Source organism: Cydia amplana, chromosome 19 (genome assembly GCF_948474715.1).
Source record: "Cydia amplana chromosome 19, ilCydAmpl1.1, whole genome shotgun sequence".
In the NCBI taxonomy this organism is placed as follows: domain Eukaryota; kingdom Metazoa; phylum Arthropoda; class Insecta; order Lepidoptera; family Tortricidae; genus Cydia; species Cydia amplana.
In genome coordinates this window covers 6,910,725-6,929,994 of record NC_086087.1, presented here as the reverse complement: position 1 = coordinate 6,929,994, position 19,270 = coordinate 6,910,725, and the positions used below count along the sequence as shown (strand labels likewise).

Sequence of the window (19,270 nt, the reverse complement as noted above, 5' to 3'; positions counted from 1 at the left end):
CGCTTCACCGCCATTTTGCATCGTTACGTGTCGCGAGACGTTTCTCTTAAAAAATGGTGACTTGTTCAGTATTATCGTGTAATGGGTGATCTGATAGCTCAAATTCGCAACAAGATTGCGTTTCCTATCATAAATAAGTATTTATACTAACTATTGAATGTATATTGAAGTACAATCTCCATTTAAAGAAAAAACCGTTGCGATACATAAACGACAGAAAAATGTAAACATGAATACAGTGGTACGGGGACGAATCGGTCTTAAGGGATGCGACAAAGTCAAAAAAGCGACTCAACATTTGAATGATTGAATGAATCATTCATTCATTCAATCACTGCAGTTTGTTTAATATAGCTGATCAAGCAAATAATGTCAGTAAAAAAAAGGCGCGAAATTCAAATCTATATATATATAAACGGCAAAAGCTAGTTTTCTATAAACCCGGAAAACCCGCGGGCGACAGTTCATTCCACAGTTTAGCTGTGCGTGCGGGCTAAGACACAAAGACACATAAATACAGACAACCATACATACAAACAATCATTTTATTGGCTACCTAATATCTTCAATGTACATAATTTTCACTTTTACAATTTTATAATAAATAGTATAAGACAATTCAGTTCATTCATCAAACTGATTTGACTCATTCTTCAGATGTGACCCATCACTATTATGTTCGTATGTATGCTGCATAGTTATGTGAAAACTCTGTCTGTGTGCGTGTAATTTTTGATGTGTTGAATTTTATTGTAGTGTGCGTTTGTCGCAACAGCAAAATCTGTGTCTGTTGAGTTACTTATCTTTTGGTGGTGTGCTGTACGTGTTTACCTTGCCCCCCGCTAAAAGTGGTGAAAAAATTTGTTCGAAGAGTTTACGTTATCACATCTCCTTAGGCTATATACTCAAAGCACGAGACGAACCGCGAGCCGCGCCACGAGACGCGAGTCCACCGCTTACACTCGCGTTCGGCTTGTCATTCGGTTATAAACCTTATGCCGTGCCGTTAGTGTTTAAATTATATTAGCTCGACGAGCTTGCGAGCCACGAGACGAGCCGCGAGCCCACCGCTTACACTCTCGTCTCGTGGCTCGGCTCGCGGCTCGCGCGAGAGTCTAAACCGCTTTATACAGTTTTACCAAGTAATGAACCGTTTAGACGACAACGGTTAAACTCACTTGAATTTTTAGTCGCTATTGGCGACATGTATCGGGCCCTTCGGGGGTCCTTCCTCAGGCTCGAGTGCTCGCGGCGACTGCAACTCGTGCACTGATCGCGCCGCCCGCCTCGTGGCTCGTTGCAGGGCGGGGCGGGGGGCGCGGTGCACCCCGCACATGTCGCCAATAGCGACTAAAAATTCAAGTGAGTGAAACCGTTGTCGTCTAAACATTTTAAAATATGTCTCACGAAAGTTTAATATCGAGTAATGAACCAGTTGCTTCAATCATCAACCTCCAACTCGAGCTCTATATCGGCCAAGCTGATGCGGCGTAGCGTGTTGATGATCATATAACGAGAGAACATAACATACAGGTGCCGAAACCACACCATCTGCGATCGGTGTCGCTTCATGGCGCGGACTACGCGGCGGGACTCTGTCCAGCGGAGGAAATATCTGAAACACAATAGGGATGATGACACATGTTGAATTTTATAACAAAATCTAGTAGAATATATAGCAAATGAGCAATTTATCACAATAGTATGGATTTGAAAATAAAATACGGAAATGTTACAAAAATACAGGAACTGAAAGTTTCAAAATTTAAGTTTTTTTTAACTTCCAAAAACAATAAAAGTAAGGGTACCATTCGATTTCTTACATTTTATCCAAAAGAATATTGTATAGCAACTATATACATAAACGCAACATTTCACGGACAAAAACGCAATTTTCTTGTTTTGTCCATACTACAAGATGGGATCTCAGTGACTTTGACGTCACGTTCACTTATCCTTTTGTTAAGGGCGTTTCGCGAGTGAAGTGCGACTGTCGGACTTTGACTATAATTTCTGACTTTTGTGTTGCTTTAATGCAATGGGTCCCATATAGACATTTGATCCTTAGAACAAACCCGATTGATTGATACCATAAATGAAAATTAGTCATGTAGCTTATTACAATATCTAGTTTACTAGTGAGTAAATTTGAGGAACTTTGAGGTAAAAAACTAAAGGTTTTGTCACTGCAGCCCTTTCTTCGCGCCTCGGGTGGTTCAGTTCAAAATAATTATGTTTTTAGTTTTTCTTGATTTATCTATGGGATAAATGTGCATGTTTTAAGTTTTATGTCCACTTATTAACCATTTGAAAAGCTCAAACATTGAATGCATAAGTATCTATTTCATGCAATGGAGTATGTGGTAGATAGTTTTGAATGATTCACGGTTTGTTTCAATAGACTTATATAGACCGATATGGACTGTGATTACCTTTACCAAGATGCATGTAACTGGGTCGAAATATTGGGAGCTCGAAAACAATACAAAAGGTAATCACCATCCATATCCCATTTGATATAAGAAGTCTAGTGAATGTGGTAGACTTCTGAGCACACAAGAGGAAGGCTCAATAATATTAGTGGATTCCCTTACCTTTTGGAAGACAAAACAAAGCTTAGTGGAAGATCTAAGAAGCCCCAGTATTTCCTTAATATATTTACAGTGTCTAATGTGTATACTGTGCACCCTGAAAAAAAGAAAAACCGAATTAAAAGCCGGCCACACAGAGCATACATACGCACAAAACGGCCAGTGTAGACGTGCCTTGGCTGAGGCGGCGCGCCTGTTAACATACATTGATACCATAAAATATTGTTCTGCAAAGTCATAAACAGAAAAATTTAAGATGCTTAGCATATAAATATTATAAGTGGAGGTTTAGCCGTAACAATATGCTAAGAATAAATAACCACCACAACCAGAAAGAGTCAGAATTGTTCCGTAGGTATCCAAAGCCATGTGAAATCTGTTGCAATCAAGGAACTTATACTAGAGTTATTCTAGAGTTTCGTGGGCCATACTGAAAGTTTCTGGATTCTGATATATATGAGACGAATTATTTTTTCTAAGTGGCCAGTCCAGGAATTTTCAGTATGCCCTAAGTAACTGTAAATAATATAGAAAGAACTTACTTGCAGGCAAAAGTTTCTCAACAAACATATAAGCTATAGCATAAAATACTGCAGAGTGGTTTGGGTGTGAGGAAACACCTCCCCTATCAAATGACACTAGTGTGTCTATATCCAGAGCTTCCAACTGATGATGTATCAGCTTGGCAATGACGGCCACTGGCCACTGCGCTTTTGGGTTGTCTGGGAGTCGTGTGTCTGTGACGAGGCATATGTTCCGGTCGGGTACTCCAAGCTCCGAACATGCCTGCCATAGCTCTTTACTACGTATATTTCCCTTGCCCTCACTGTTGCCTGAAAAAAAAAACAATTACTTAAATAGCTAGGCTGACTGTACAGGGGCCCGTTTCTCAAAAGCTTATAACTTGAATAAGCTTTTAAGTATTGTATGAGTTGATGAGACTTTTGAGTATTGTTAGAACTTAGAAATAATTACCATTAGAGAGACAGAGCAAATACACATCTGCATCCTGCTCGCACAATCTAAATATCGTAGGGCCGAAGAACATGCACTCGTCATCTGGGTGTGCTACCACGATCAACACTCTTTTCGCTCGAAGCGCCCCACGAGACCGCGTCGGTAGCCGTCGTGCGTACCGCCGATACACCACACAACACACCAGCAAATACCCCAGAACCCACAAACTTATATACAACGCAAAGCTTCTAAAATACAATACAGTCTCAGCCAAAAATTGCACGTAAAAATTGTCTAAACTATCAAATCCTAAAGTTGGGTCCAACAGGAACATTTCTGACTAGAATATAGGAAAACTTTGTTCCAAATAAATGCAGTACGCTACAAATAACTGAGTATCATTGGGATAGCTCTAATTTGAACATTTATTATGGTACTTTTCGGCTCATTTTTGTATTATTAATGATAAATTAAATTACATTGGTTTCGCGACTTTCGCATATTTACACGTCAGTTTGACAGTCATGGTGAGGTGAAGCTGATGGCAACACTACTTTGATACAATACAGACGAACGGTTAGCGATTCGAGACCAAATCCGGACTCAATTTCCCGATGTGGACGGACACTACCACAAATTTTTTTTTAAAGAATAGCCAACATACAGGCAAAAAATGATAACAATTTTTGACAGTAGCTGCCTGTATTTCTTCCAAAGAGTAAAGTAAGTATATAAAGTAAGTATATAGGTAAAGAGAGCCCTCTTGAAGCATTTTATGGAAACTCATTTGAAAGAGCCATCTCTGATTCTCCGCCGATACTAAGTATGTTTGTGTGCGTGCACAACTACATATGCATCCATACGTGTACTTTCGTTCCACATAATATTAGGTCTACTCGGGCGGTTTACAAGTCCATTTTTTGTTTGGTTTCTTGTAACAAAAACCTTTAATTATTTACAAGAAATCAAACAACAAATGTACTTGTAAACCGCCCAAGTAGACCTAACATTATGTGGAAAAGGTTAATGTTATCAATAATGGAATAAAGAAAAAAACAGAATATTAAATTCAATATGTTTATTGCATACATGTTTTACATCACATTATCGCTAGGAAAGTACAGTTTTAGGTAAACAATAGAAAAGAAAGCGAGTGTGGTGAAAAAGCATTCACACACAAGAAAATACATGATTAAGAAAATATGATTAATTTACTACGCACAATACAAGCACATAGTCTAGGCATTGTAGCAGATTTATCGATAGTGGCGTGCCTTATTAAAAGTAGGTACTTATTAGATACCTACCACGAAATAAATTTACTCTAAAATAGCGTCCATATTGCACAAAATAACACAGAACTCAACGCACTTTCTGGAGGTTTTCACAACAGGGCATGGCAGGGCAGGGCAGGCATGTGTTTTCATTCGGGCTATAATCTAATTTCCTCCAGCACCATAACCAAACCATAACGAAGAAAATGGCTCAACCATCACTAAAATATTTTTACAGTACATATGGGGCTACTTTTCCGCACTAGTGCGTAAAATAGCACTTTTCGTGCGTATGTCGAAACTTTAAAGTGCCATATGTACTGTAAAACGTTGTTCGATACACGTGCGAATAGGTAATTCGCAACTCGTGTCGATTTAAAACACTCCCTTCGGTCGTGTTTTAATTTATCGCCACTCGTTTCGAATTTCCTCTTTTTCGCACTTGTATCGAAAATAACTATTAATTTACGCTCTTCCAGTGACAGCTAAAAAATTTCATGTCTTGGCCATATACCTAGTATTATATACTTAGATGAGCTATACGCGTGCGCCCGTGAGGGACAGAACATACGTGATGCGACCAAATTAAAAACACTTTTTGACGTTCCTGACAACCTACCAAACATAACCTACGTAATTTGGTCGGGTTATTTCAAAAGCGCTTTCTCTGCTACTCCATACTAAAAGTTCTATAAGTGCATCTCGTTCGGTCAACTGGCTCCTCGCCCATTTCATCTATATAATTATGATTGTACATTGTAGATACCTCTATGGTCTTGGCGGTTATGCAATGTTGCCAGCATAAACAAACAGCATAATTAAATCACATTTTAACAAAACTCTTATTTTTTCGCAAAATTAATTGAAAATTATAATAATTAAAAATATTAATTCGTACTTATTTTAATTTTAATATTAATGCCACCAAAATTATATGAATTTTATAGTGACATCTGGTGACGTAGTTTGTGTAATCGGAAGTCAACTTTACGCAATAGTATGTTGTCGGGAGCAAAATATAGAAATCGCCTGCATCTTTACTGACGTTAACTACATTCCTAGTGTCCCCCCCCTGATTTCTTCCATCAATAACTGTCAAGTGACAAAGGGAGGATCGAGATCGTTTTCAACTTTTCATCTATACAGTTATTTATTGTTGAACTCCATATTTTTATCTTTTTTAGTTATGTGTATTGCATTAAAGTCACAAGGTTTCCGTAAATTCAATAACAGTGTAGATTAAGGGTGCGTTTACTTGTTGATCAGCTATCAAAAACAAGCAAAAATGATTCAACCAGATTACACTTCGGCAATGGGTTTGCTTTCTCATCTCAATTCCGATGAATTGAAAGAAATATTAAACGACGACTCTAAATTTGATTCTGTGCTTAAAGATGTGAAACAGGTAAGTGAGGGGTCATAATAAACTACATATACAAATTGTTTAGAGTTACTTCCTTGATGAGTCAGTGTTTGTTTCTAGTAGGTCGTTAATAATAGAGGCTCTTTCACAACTCATAATTGAGGTCAGCCATTATAATTTATGCTGATTTGAAAACATTGTTTATGCTTGTATTAAAAAATGCCTAAAAGAAGTTTATAAGTTAAAGTTTATCTAACAGAGCCATCAAAACTGATGCAAATTGTCATAGTAAACATGATTACCTACTGTTGGTGAATGGTTAATTAATAAAAATGAATGCTAGAAAACCTATGTTTTCAAAATCAGATTGGTTTGGTTGTGGATTAACCTCCTAATTTCTTTTGTTCTGTTTAATTTCAAAACAATAGATATTTAACCATATTTCTTACTCAACTGTAAGTAAGGTAAGTTTACTTTATGTAAGGTAAGGCTTCAGGAGGCTCCTTCTAATTGAATATGATTTTGTTACAATCTAAAAACTTAAAAATCAATCAACCAATATGAGAAAGTTTATACACACAAAAGGTCATAAAGTTTTCTTTTCCAAAAAAATATACACAGTGCCATATTAAGTTAACATCAAAAGGTGCTATTAATACTCTTATTCTCTAACATAAACTTTTTATTAATAATGATTCAGGTAAAAGACTGGGAAACCGAGAAGGAGATGATAATAGCTAGTAACCGGTCCCTAGCGGAGTTCAACCTGAAAATGGAGCCGCAGCTGCAAGAGCTGAAGGCAGCGGTGCAGGAGCGCTCCGAGGAGGGAGAGGCTCTCTGCAGTCGTATACAGGAACTCCTAGAAGAGTATAGTAAGTTTCGACACAACTTTATTTTCAATGAAACTGAATTAAACCCCCCTGGTGCCCTGTGTGCGTGGCGGTCCCAATAGCATCCTACGAATGATAGGAATGATAGCGGACAGGGTTGACTGTCCCTACTTGTTCCACTGTGAGGGATTGCTTTCCCCCATCAGTGTTGTTTTGGTTTACATTTTTGCTGTACCTATTAACGCCTTAGTCTGTAAACTCTACTAATAAAAATGTGTCCATGTACACGAAAAAAAAAACATTCATTCAAAGCTAACTTTACGATTTAATTCAGTTGTATTGTAGCGATATGTTGATATGTTTCGGAGAGTGCATGAGTGAGTAGCGTTAACGACGGGCTTGCGTCACGTACTGCTGCACTGTTACATACTGGTCATACATTTTTGTATACAAAAATGAGTCTTCCGTAGCTCAATTGGTGAAGAGCAATGCATGGATTGAAGAGGTTGCGGGTTCAAGTCCTGCCGCAAGCGTACATTTGCCCATTTTTTTCCTTTATTTTAAAAATTTGTTGTATTGCTTGCAGACGTATCTGATTTAAAAAAAATGGTTTAGTATGGTTAAGTTCACAAATACTTTTTATATTTTTCAGAATCAAAATCAGCTGGAATCTCACTTGACACAACACAAGCACTGCTCCAGACAAGTGCTGCCAAATCCGAGGAAAAATCTGAGGAAATAGCACAGGACTATCTATCAGGAAAAAAATATGACGGAGAGCAGTTCTTAGAGGCCTTTGAACCTGTCCGCAAGCAAATGCATCTGAGAAAATTTAAAGCAGAGAAAATGGGTGAACTGATCAGAACAGGAAGCAGGAATTCCTGTGGTAACGGATTCTCGAAGCCATACTTACCTTATCCTAATTATGGACCCGGCCAGAGTGCTCCAAATGTGCCATATCCTATGGGGCCTCTCAACATGCCTATGCCAGGCATGTATGGAAACCATTTCTGATTTCTGAAGCATTTGATTTAAATACTATTTGAAATATCGTCCTTAGCTATAGAGGCAGTTCTTTACCATAATAAACAACTGTAAAATTTATAACTTTTAAAGGTAAAAGATTTTAAACTCTTACGTCAACGAAGTGTCAACTGAAATTGAACTTTATGTACATGTAGGTCGGGTTACTACCACTAGTTACCACCAAGTTGTTACCAGTGGTAACTACTGGGATTTTTTTTCCCACCTTTTACCACTGGTAACTACTGTGAAAAATTATTCCCAGTAGTTACCACCAAGTCGGTTTAGTGGTAACTACTGGGAATTTTTATTCCCAGTAGTTACCACCAAAATTTTGTTAGAGTTAAATACTAATAAAAACAGTATAAAATAGTATAGTATAAATATAGAGTGATTTAATAAACAATTATAAGTCGATTAGTGTTTTAGTAAACTGCCTTAAACGTGACCAAGAATATTGAATCAGTTTAACCGGTACTAGTACAAAAACTATAAAATATGTAAGATAAATTTAATAATCCATTTAGATTATTTTTCAAGTGATTTTATTAGGTAATTCAAAATCACTATATATTTATACTATACTATTTTTATACTGTTTTTATTAGTATTTAACTCTAACAAAATTATGGTGGTAACTACTGGGAATAAAAATTCCCAGTAGTTACCACTAAACCGAGTTGGTGGTAACTACTGGGAATAATTTTTCCCAGTAGTTACCAGTGGTAAAAGGTGGGAAAAAAATTCCCAGTAGTTACCACTGATAACAACTTGGTGGTAACTAGTGGGAATAACCCTGTAGGTCTATGTTGCTCTGTGGTCTGTGACCGATTAATCGGTCTTTGGCGTTGAGCCTACGGTGCGGATATATCGGTCATTGGCGTCCAAAAGGTTAAGTACACTACATGTTGGTGCTTACATAGTGAATATGTGATTTATTCAAGAAATAGAACTTTTAGATACTATGAGATAATGTAGTTTTACAAAGTATCTTATGCATAAATGATAGCAAAAATTAAATTAGGTAATGTTAATAAGTTTAGATGCCTACAGCTTTAATTTTGTCTGTCAATAAAACCATACAAGTCTAGTATGTAATTCAAATTATTATTATTTATTATGAAAGGTTATATTTAGTTAAAATTATAGCTCTTCTTTTTTTATAGAGATAGTTTTCAATAAAATTAATCATCAACTGTAAAATAAATATTTTATTTTCTAGTAATTTACAAGTATCTCCTCACATGATTTAGGCAACGGGCCAACCTTTACACGCGTCGTGGTATGACGTATCAGTATCACATGTTATATGTATAATATATACAAAGCATTTTTATCATTAAATTGAAACAAAACAACAATCAAAAACTATAACATAATTAGTGCTAAAATTTGGACTAAAAATTGCTTGACAACACTACAGTAATATGAAATAAATTACACTTGATTGCAAGGAAAACACTGAACTCATAAATGGCCTTGTGTGGATTGGCGCAGTGGCAGTGGTACAGGCGGTTGTCACTGATTGTGGCAGTGGGTTTTATTGCTAACGCAATAGGGTCTTATTTTATGCAGCCCGCATTTTTCTACAATAATAGCTAAGAAGTGAAAAATGATTTATTCCATATTACTTTATACCCGTAAACTGCCCATGAAATAAAATTGTACTATGAAGACTCAGTTTTGTCCGCAGTGCTACTTTGTATAGTTTCTATTTTGCTCGTCCTGTCCACATCATATTCTGACTTCCCGCGGAGCACCAGTGCGAAGAAGATCCCTGTGAGTGCAAATAGAATATAAATAGTTGCCTCTTGACGGTTGGAATGCACTGCATCCATTTGCTTCTCTCGCCTTTTCCTCAACATTTCTTTATCATATTGTGATTTTTTGAAAACATCTCCATAATGGTTTTTTGACCTGAAATAAATGATTTGGATGCTTAATAATCTCAATATAGGAGCTAAAAAAAAACTAAACACATTCTGGACAAGTTTTACTTTCAGTACAGTTGTAGTCAAATTTGTACAAGGGCATGATAAAGTGACTAGAGAATATAACAATGACATTGGAACGGAAACTGATGAGTTCACATTTTCAAAATTGTCCACTTGCATAAGAGTAAATAATACCTTTGCTACTGAAAGACTATGTACTAAGCAACAAAACAAACACTCTAAAATAACCATTGTTGGATCTTATGTATTTGGAACAAGTTTTACGAAATTTTTGCAGGACGCTGGCACCTTAACAAAAATAAACCTCAATTTACAAAGATGTAGAGTCCTCAAACTTGAACTCTGACCCCGCACTAAAGTCGAAAGTAAGGCACATACTTACCAGGCGTCAAAGTCGTAAATGGGTACTTTCCCATCCATAGTAGGAGTGATGTGTCTCGAAGCTCGGGACTTGTAGAACTTGAGGGTGGGGTCTGTTGGTTCGGGCTCGGGGCGGTAGTCTGTATGACTGTGGGGACTCTCTCGCGTCAATAGACCTAAGAAGAAGCATGACAATTTAATAAGCGACAAAGCGTCAAAAATAGATGACGTAATTTATGAACAGCCCCCTATCAGAATATACCCCCTTGTATGTTAGCCGATTTTTCGTAGTTTTCGAGTTATGAATCTTTAAACTTTTAACTTTTGTTAAGAAATTCCGAGGAGAACCAATTAAATTGTAAAAAAAAAAATATTAAACTTTTTTGAATGTTTCTTTTTGTGAATGTTGTTTAGAAAATAACCAAAAATCCTTGAAATCGCTTGTAATCTATTTTTATTTAGGTAAGCGCAAAATCTAAACTTGACATGCTTGTGAGCGTAAAACTATGACTTTAGTCTCGCTTTTGACTCGCAGTGAGGATGCTGATTTTTTTTAGCTACTGCTCCGTTTGTACAGGATTATGTTACAAAAAAAGTCAAAAAAGTTCAACAGTTTTTTTAAATAAAATAATTGGTTTATCCCGGAATTTCTTAACAAAAGTTCAAAAATATATAACTCGTAAACTACGAATAATCGGCTAACATATATGGGGTATATTCTGATAGCCCACGATGTGAGGAATTTAAAATTTTTGGACGTCGAGGTTTGGACCACCCTGTATATTAAAGAAAAGTGACGAAGCCCTTCAGTGGTGAAGGCCGGATTCAAACCGGCATGCCGGTTGCTAAAGATGCATCTTTAGCAATCTGGGCTAACGCTTTGAACTCCTTGAACGAGGAAACCTCGAACAAGATGGGAGGATGAACTCAAACTCACAGCAGGCCAGGCAGGCAGGCAGGATAGAGAAGAGTGGCCCATGACGGACCCCAATGGAAAGAGCTAGAGGGGGCCTTTGCCAAGCAGCACACTGAGTTAAGAGACATACTCTAACTCAGAATAAAAGGGCTTAATAGATAGATAGAATTAAGTAGTATAATAACACTGTACTATACATGGTGGAACTTGGTCTTTTTGATACATACCCTTGTCATACATTTTCTTCAATTTTACATTTCCTAATACTTCATATGCCTCTGATATTGCTCGAAATTTCTTAGCTGATGCATCATCCTGGAATCATGATAATATATTAAATAGACAATGAATTAGCTTAAAATGGGAAGCGCTGGTGGCCTAGTGTAAGGTGGTAAGAGTATGCGACTTGCAATCCGGAGGTCGCGGGTTCAAACCCCAGCTCGTACCAATGAGTTTTTCGGAACTTATGTACGAAATATCATTTGATATTTACCAGTCGCTTTTCGGTGAAGGAAAACCTCATGAGGAAACCGGACTAATCCCAATAAGGCCTAGTTTCCCCTCTGGGTTGGAAGGTCAGATGGCAGTCGCTTTCGTAAAAACTAGAGTCTACGTCAAGTCTTGGGATTAGTTGCCAAGCAGACCCCAGGCTCCCATGAGCCGTGGCAAAATGCCGGGATAACGCGAAGAAGAGATCTAGCTTAAAATAAAACAATTTTACTTTTGTTTGTACTTCGACAGACGTCATTTAACACTTGCCTAGTTAATATTTAAAGAAGCCTCATTTGACTAAACTTAAAATGTTAAAGATATGGCCTTGATGAACTTACGCTTGATCTGTCTGGGTGATATAATTTTGACAATTTGTAGTATGCTGACTTTATATCATTCTGTGTAGACCTTGGTGTGACTCCTAGGACCTCATAATGGTTAGCATAAGCCATGGACGAGGTGTGCAACGTTCTCACGACATTTTTGACTAATAATCTTGTTTTATTTTGTCTCAGCATCTGTAAAAACCATAAAAACATGATAATCTTAACATAATATTGAAACTTTGATACTAACAAATGTTTAATATGAATAACAACATCAAAAATAACACTAGTTACATTTTAATTTAGAAATTCCTGAGATACTGAGGAGTTTGTTTTTATTTTGGAATTGGATAAGAAGTCATAGTTTTATTCTTGCAGCCGATTATCTGTCCAATTTTGACAGCTATCGTTTTTCGTTACGTAAAAGTGGATTTTTCCATGTAAAATACATATTTCGTTTCTGAACGACACTGAAGGAATGCGGTTGGATAGGCGATAAATTTAATCGCGTTGACACGGACAGTCGTACCGCGCAAGATGTAAAGAAAGCTGTACACATACCAAAAAATACACATTTGTCATGTCATAGTGACATTTTTTTTAAACAGGCAACATTAAGTGATTAGTCACTGCTTGGTTCATCAAAATCTTGTTTTTCCTCTGTAATATCCGTTAAAAACGGCTATTTATCCGGCATTTAAGCTATTTAAGTGTAAATAACATATCATGTGAGTATTTTAGTTCATTATAATCATTCATAAGATCACATAAAAACCAGGTGGGCTCTAATGAAACTCACCTCCATGTATGGTCATCCTTGATTTTAGCCATATTTGACACTGTGTGGCCTACATTTTTGGTGTGAACGCGAAGTTTGTGCAATATTCTTTACATGAGTCACTTTCTCGTTACTTGAGGTGACGATAGGTGAGTGACACGGTGTGGGCTTCATTAGATTTTATTTATAAACTCATCACCGCGAGGTGTTTGTCCAGTAATCTCATTGTCTCATCTTCTCTCGTCCTGCGTTCACGTATCTTGCAGGTAATCATACGAGGAAGTACTAATTCAATTTAAATGTAATGTTCCAATGCAATTAAATTTACTAATATAATATACCAAGTTTTCTTTAGTGTAGATTTGTAGACCATTAGAATGCCATTATTTATTCTTTACTGACATCTGTTACTGTCTTCAAAACACCAGCAAAAGTAGCTATGTTGTAGCATAATCTGCATAATCTCTTAACAATAGAGTTGTATGGGCAGTAGATTTTTGACTATTCTTTTAAAAATCAACTATTTTAGCAACATAAAGGAATCTCCTGTAGATTTTACATACTGTCATAACTATTTCATATTTCGCATCTTAGGGTGGTATTCCACTTCTCCAAGATCTTTGTCCAATGTGCATTGCATCACACAATTTTTTAAGCAAAATGTGAGATGCAATTACACATTGAACATAGACTTTGGACAAATGGAACCACCCTTAGAAAAGTTATAAAGTCTGTTTTGTGCATCTTCTGGATAGTACTATGTTCATAATTTCAACTGTCTGGAGACTCATTTGCTACTATACTTTTATTATTCATTGTATTCAGCACCTTTACAACTATTATATTTTGAGTGGTTAAATTCAACAATCCATATTATTTGAAAACTCATTCATATAAAATTGTCTTGAGCGGATATTTCTTGATCTTGGTTGTCATTTGTGATTATTAATATAAAGTTGTAATCAGGTAATTCTGAAAGGAAAAAAAGTGGTGGATAAATTTGAAAAAGGATTTATTACAACAGAACATGAGTGATTTTTAAATGATATTCGGGAACTTCTGTTATTGCCGGAATACACCTTAATGTTAAAAGGAACACACTATGAAAAACAATTTTTAGTTCAAAAACTTATAACAGTATATTTTTCTTATTTTGACTCTAACATCATACGCTTTCCACATACCAGTTTATCAGAATGTCCTCCCGCAAGACCGCCGGCCGCCGTGGCACGAACAAGAAGCGCGCCCAGCGTGCCACGTCCAATGTGTTCGCCATGTTCGACCAGGCGCAAATCGCAGAGTTCAAGGAGGCGTTCAATATGATCGACCAGAACCGAGACGGATTTGTCGACAAGGATGATCTGCATGACATGCTCGCTTCTCTTGGTAAGATTCTTTTTAATGTTATCTTTTAGTTCTAATGGCAGTTGTTAATTCTCATTACGTTAGCGTAGTTATCAGGTAACTAGATAAGATATTTTAAGCTTTTACAATATAAAAATTCTGTGGAAGTAAAAAACATGACTGATTTAAAGGATTTTTCTTTTAATGTAATGTTATCTTTTAGTTCTAATGGCAGTTGTTAATTCTCATTACGTTAGCATAGTTATCAGGTAACTAGATAAGATATTTTAGGCTTTTTTTACAATAAAATATAAAAATTCTGTGGAAGTAAAAAACATGACTGATTTAAAGGCCGAACTTGTATTTCTTTCCTAACATCCGGTTTTAATTTGTCCCTGGCACCAGATTTATTAGTATTTAAAGAAATAACAAGGTATAGGATTCACTACACCAAGTAAAGTTTGAGGTTCAAATCAGACACTTTACGTACGTGACAACATTTTATAGTAAATAATAAGTCATAATAATGTTAGATGAGTAGAGATGTTATTCAGAATATTTCATCACATATTACAGTGCATAAGTAAAGATCCTCATATTTGATAACTTCCACATAGTTCTATTAGAAAGAACTATGCGGAACTAAGGAAATTGAAATATACCTAAGTTATATTTGTACAGGTAAGAACCCAACGGAAGACTACTTGGAAGGCATGATGAATGAGGCCCCGGGGCCCATCAACTTCACCATGTTCCTGACGCTGTTCGGTGAACGTCTGCAGGGCACGGATCCTGAGGATGTCATTAAGAATGCTTTTGGGTAAGTTTTCGTGTATTCGTCGATTTTTCATGTGGTTTGAAGTTTTCATTTTTTTAGATTAATATTAGCCCCGATGATAGTGATCTAAGAGGGGATAATATTGTCACATTTTAGAAAGATCAAATCCTGAGTATTATGGTTATATTTTTGACCCCAGGGCCTTAAAAAACGCTCCTAGCAAATTAGCTCGACGTTGATGCTGGCATCCTGTATGCGTACATCACACTGTTAACTGTACATCGGTGGACCTTATGTAATTAGGTCCACCGATGTACAGTTAGGAATGTTGCTGTTTGTACTTCCTACCGTCTTAAGTCTGTGCGGAAAGACAAGAGTCATGGAATGTATGGGGCCCAATACATTCCACGACTCTTCTCTTTCCGAATAGATTCTTTAATGTGGTTTTATAGATGTATGGAGGAAGGACTGCCAGAATCACCATTTAGCGTAGTTGGGACGTTATTTTTAACACGCTTTTATTAGGTCGACCTGTATGTAACTAACACAGAACAAGGTAGAATGGCGATGCGAGCAGAGCACGTGTCGCCGCCGGTTATGAGCAAACGCTCGCATGCTAGTACTCGCCCGCGCTGACCGAAAAACGTAAACATGCCTTTTGCGCCACAATAACGTTCAGATTAAGAAGCCAGACATCAAATCTGTCTAAACGAGGCGTATCCATTCACCAGGCACACAAGTTTTTACTACCGTTGCGCGAGAAATGTGGAAATGTGGAGAGGAACGAGCGGCGACACCGGTTCCGATACTAACTGCGCGCGATAGCCGTTCTAACCTCTTTAATATGTTCTGTGGTAACTAACATGTAATGGAATCTTGCAAGTTAAATTTGATCCACTTCCCGGTTTCCGATTGAGCTGAAATTTTGCATACACATGTATGTCGGGTGACAATGCAATATTATGGTACCAGCGAGCTGATCTGATGATGGAGACAGGAGGTGGCCATAGGAACTCGACCTGTATGTAGCTAAATTGTAATGGAATCTTGCAAGTTAAATTTGATCCACTTCCCGGTTTCCGATTGAGCTGAAATTTTGCATACACATGTATGTCGGGTGACAATGCAATATTATGGTACCAGCGAGCTGATCTGATGATGGAGACAGGAGGTGGCCATAGGAACTCGACCTGTATGTAGCTAAATTGTAATGGAATCTTGCAAGTTAAATTTGATCCACTTCCCGGTTTCCGATTGAGCTAAAATTTTGCATGCACATGTAAGTCGGGTGACAATGCAATATTATGGTACTATCGAGCTGATCTGATGATGGAGACAGGAGGTGGCCATAGGAACTCTGTGATGAAACAACGCAACCTAATTGTGCTAGGGGTTTTTAGAATTGTCTCTATGAGTATTAGTTGTCTGTCGTAAGAAAAGTACAGTCAGCGATAAAAGCGTGTACCAAAAATTAAATTTTTGCCAAAAACTTGTAGCATACTCGTATATCTCTCAATCATTGGCGTAGAATCGACAAAGACGGGACAGGAACAGCATTACAGCACAAGAGCAATAAAAAAAGATTTGAGATGTATCAGGTCCGCTTTTAACCAAAATATATGCGATATATGCGACTCTGTCGAGGATGTACATCACTTCCTAATGGAATGTGTCCGGACTCGAGACAAGAGGGCGCAACTATTTCAAGGTAGGGATTATACAGTAATGGATATTGGGGTTTTCCAATCTATATTGGCGGAACCACTGTCAAAAAGTGCGATATTTGTGTACAGTTTTTTTGATGTTTTTGTTTAGTAACACTTGTTGAAATTCTTTGTTATAGAGGCCCGACGGAGCCGACATGTCTTTCTGATAAAGGCTTCTTTTAAATAAGTAGATAAAAAAAAAAAAAAATTGTGACCAAATTCTGACCAAATCATCCCCAGCTGCTTCGACGAAGAGAACAACGGCGTGATAAACGAGGAGCGTCTCCGGGAGCTCTTAACCACGATGGGCGACCGCTTCACCGACGACGACGTAGACGAGATGCTGCGCGAGGCGCCCATCCGCGGCGGGCTCTTCGACTATGTCGAGTTCACGCGTATCCTCAAGCATGGCGCTAAGGATAAGGACGAGCAGTAAGGGAGACGACGGCGGTTTTATGAGGCTGAGAGGTACTTTTTTACAAGTGTTATATCTGTGCCCTGTTTGTCAAAGCTTGTAACTTGTAATACAAGTGGAAGTCCCTTTTCGACAGCTTTTGATAAACAGGGCACTGGTCCTAACTATAACTCGAACATAAAAAAATATTTTAAACATGTTCGTCAAGTATTATCCTCTAGCCGCCCAGAGACCTATAAAAAGGTCTCCTGTTCCATTCTAATTTGAACTTTGTGTTGACGAAATAAAATTTCATTTTGCTTGGCAAGGTTTGACGTAAGGGCGGCTAGAGGTTAGTATGTTATATGGTTGCTAGGTTGACCAAGGAACCTTGGCACTTGTAGAAGGAATAAAAATGCCGACAATTTTTATCATCTTTGAGGGCATTACAAAAAGCACTTTCAATGACCGAGATGTTATACTTGTAAAATAATTGCTTTTAGCTTTATAAAGTATGGCTAAGGTTTGGTTCACAAGTAATACGGTTTACATTAAATATAATTAAATAACAGTGTCTAAGGATAACTTTGGTTGACTGTACTAAGACCGCGAGTTTATATGACACAGCTCCTGATACTTTCTGGAATATTAATTAAACTCATTTATAAATATGACGTTGACGCCTAAAGTGCCGTAAATAAGTTACCTTGAATAATAATGGTAAATAATGAAGACAATATTTTATCTCTTGAAGAAACGTTTATTTTTAGGGTTCCGTACCCGAAGGGTAAAAAACGGGACCCTATTACTAAGACTTCGCTGTCCGTCCGTCCGTCTGTCACCAGGCTGTATCTCATGAACCGCGATAGCTAGACAGTTGAAATTTTCACAAATGATGTATCTCTGTTGCCGTTATAACAACAAATACTAAAAATAAAATAAAATAAATATTTAAGGGGGGCTCCCGTAAAACAAACACGATTTTTTTGCTTTATTTTTTGTTGATGGTGCGGAACCCTCCGTGCCCGAGTCCGACTCGCACTTGGCCGGTTTTGTCAGTCATTGTTTCCATCGTATTCTTATCTCAGAAGTAATAATTTCTGTTGACATTTGAATTGTTTTCACTGACATGATTATCTCTGATCTCTGCCAAAAGATATAGTATTGTCATCTATGTAATAAAGTTGGTTAATAAGCTTCAACGAAATATTTTAGTCATTGCCTGTAATAGCATTTTGGCACGAAGTAGTAGTTTTTAAGCGGGCACAAATTTACTTGTCAATCCAACCTTTATACCTAACGAGTATATTTTTTAGATTTTTATATATTGCCAAACTAAAAATTGTTATAAGACAAGTAACCGTTTTAGATTGTAAGTTATAAGTTGATGTTTATATGTATTATAAAATCTCTAATGGTACTGCGGTGCTAAAATATAGTACTTATGATATTCATTGCATTTTATATGTTATGCATTTGTCTGAAATTATAATTCCGTTTTTGGACCACTAATATAAGTTTTGGCCGGATTTAAATAATTTCCAGTTTTATGATTTTAGAGTAGTTTCATCACGGCTTCTGTAGAATGTGATTAGATCGAAGTATTAAATCATTCCTAGAATTAAAATTGGTTGGAAAATGAAGTATATATTATTTTAAGTTAAGACGACTTTTGTTTTAAATTATGAATTATTTTCCGAGAATATAGCGTTAATCTAACCAGCGTGTATATTATGTAATCATGTATGTATTTATTTGATCTTAAACATAATAAACTCTCTCTTCCCTATTATTTTGTTTCATTACAATACGCATTAGTGTTAGGTAATTAATACTAATTAAACTTTTTTACCGCCATGAAAACGTGAAAGCTCGCGTAAAATTGCCACCACAACCTTCAAGTTTACAATGGCACTGCCATACTTTGTCGCTGCAAAGTTGTTAGTAGTTAATGTCTGAACTCGCACTTAACACTAACATTTAAGTACTTAATTCAGTAACTGAGACAGGGACGCAGCAATAAGTAGAAGTGAAATGTAGATAGCTCTACCGTATCTAACATACCTATAGCTGCGTCCCTGTCGTCAGTTACTGTATTATACTTCGTTTTTTTAGCATTAGAAATAAGGTAAACAATCTTGATATGTCTTTTAATTGAAAAACACATTTTAAAAATAAGTTAC

At 36.9% G+C, this 19,270-nt stretch overlaps 4 protein-coding genes across 6 annotated transcripts; 2 read left to right on the top strand and 2 right to left on the bottom strand.

Moving 5' to 3' along the window:
- Nucleotides 1-1,423: 1,423 nt before the first annotated feature.
- Nucleotides 1,424-4,076, bottom strand: LOC134657324 (N-acetylglucosaminyl-phosphatidylinositol de-N-acetylase). The gene is made up of 4 exons (XM_063512898.1): nt 3,567-4,076; nt 3,134-3,424; nt 2,595-2,688; nt 1,424-1,615 (listed from the first exon to the last, which is right to left on the bottom strand). Exons 1-4 carry the CDS (start codon nt 3,880-3,882, stop codon nt 1,441-1,443), a joined length of 876 nt encoding a protein of 291 aa, XP_063368968.1. The 5' UTR covers nt 3,883-4,076; the 3' UTR covers nt 1,424-1,440.
- A 1,829-nt stretch (nt 4,077-5,905) lies between these two features.
- LOC134657318 (vacuolar protein sorting-associated protein 37B) lies at nt 5,906-8,130 on the top strand. Its single transcript, XM_063512892.1, has 3 exons — nt 5,906-6,227; nt 6,886-7,057; nt 7,668-8,130. The coding sequence occupies exons 1-3, from the start codon at nt 6,108-6,110 to the stop codon at nt 8,027-8,029; spliced, it is 654 nt and encodes a 217-aa protein (XP_063368962.1). The 5' UTR covers nt 5,906-6,107; the 3' UTR covers nt 8,030-8,130.
- A 1,524-nt stretch (nt 8,131-9,654) lies between these two features.
- On the bottom strand, nt 9,655-12,466 carry LOC134657033 (dnaJ homolog subfamily C member 30, mitochondrial-like). Of its 2 annotated transcripts, XM_063512586.1 has the most exons (5): nt 12,382-12,466; nt 12,100-12,271; nt 11,497-11,584; nt 10,376-10,529; nt 9,655-9,955 (listed from the first exon to the last, which is right to left on the bottom strand). In XM_063512586.1, exons 2-5 carry the CDS (start codon nt 12,211-12,213, stop codon nt 9,706-9,708), a joined length of 606 nt encoding a protein of 201 aa, XP_063368656.1. In that variant the 5' UTR covers nt 12,214-12,271; nt 12,382-12,466; the 3' UTR covers nt 9,655-9,705. The 2 variants fall into 2 exon arrangements, with proteins under 2 accessions (XP_063368656.1, XP_063368657.1); XM_063512587.1 differs by lacking the exon at nt 12,382-12,466 and having other exon boundaries at nt 12,100-12,279.
- Nucleotides 12,467-12,692: 226 nt separating this feature from the next.
- Nucleotides 12,693-17,197, top strand: LOC134656757 (myosin regulatory light chain sqh). 2 transcript variants are annotated; one of them, XM_063512277.1, is made up of 4 exons: nt 12,693-12,815; nt 14,053-14,251; nt 14,891-15,029; nt 16,934-17,197. In XM_063512277.1, the coding sequence occupies exons 2-4, from the start codon at nt 14,062-14,064 to the stop codon at nt 17,127-17,129; spliced, it is 525 nt and encodes a 174-aa protein (XP_063368347.1). In that variant the 5' UTR covers nt 12,693-12,815; nt 14,053-14,061; the 3' UTR covers nt 17,130-17,197. The 2 variants fall into 2 exon arrangements, with proteins under 2 accessions (XP_063368347.1, XP_063368346.1); XM_063512276.1 differs by lacking the exon at nt 12,693-12,815 and adding an exon at nt 13,001-13,131.
- Nucleotides 17,198-19,270: the final 2,073 nt, after the last annotated feature.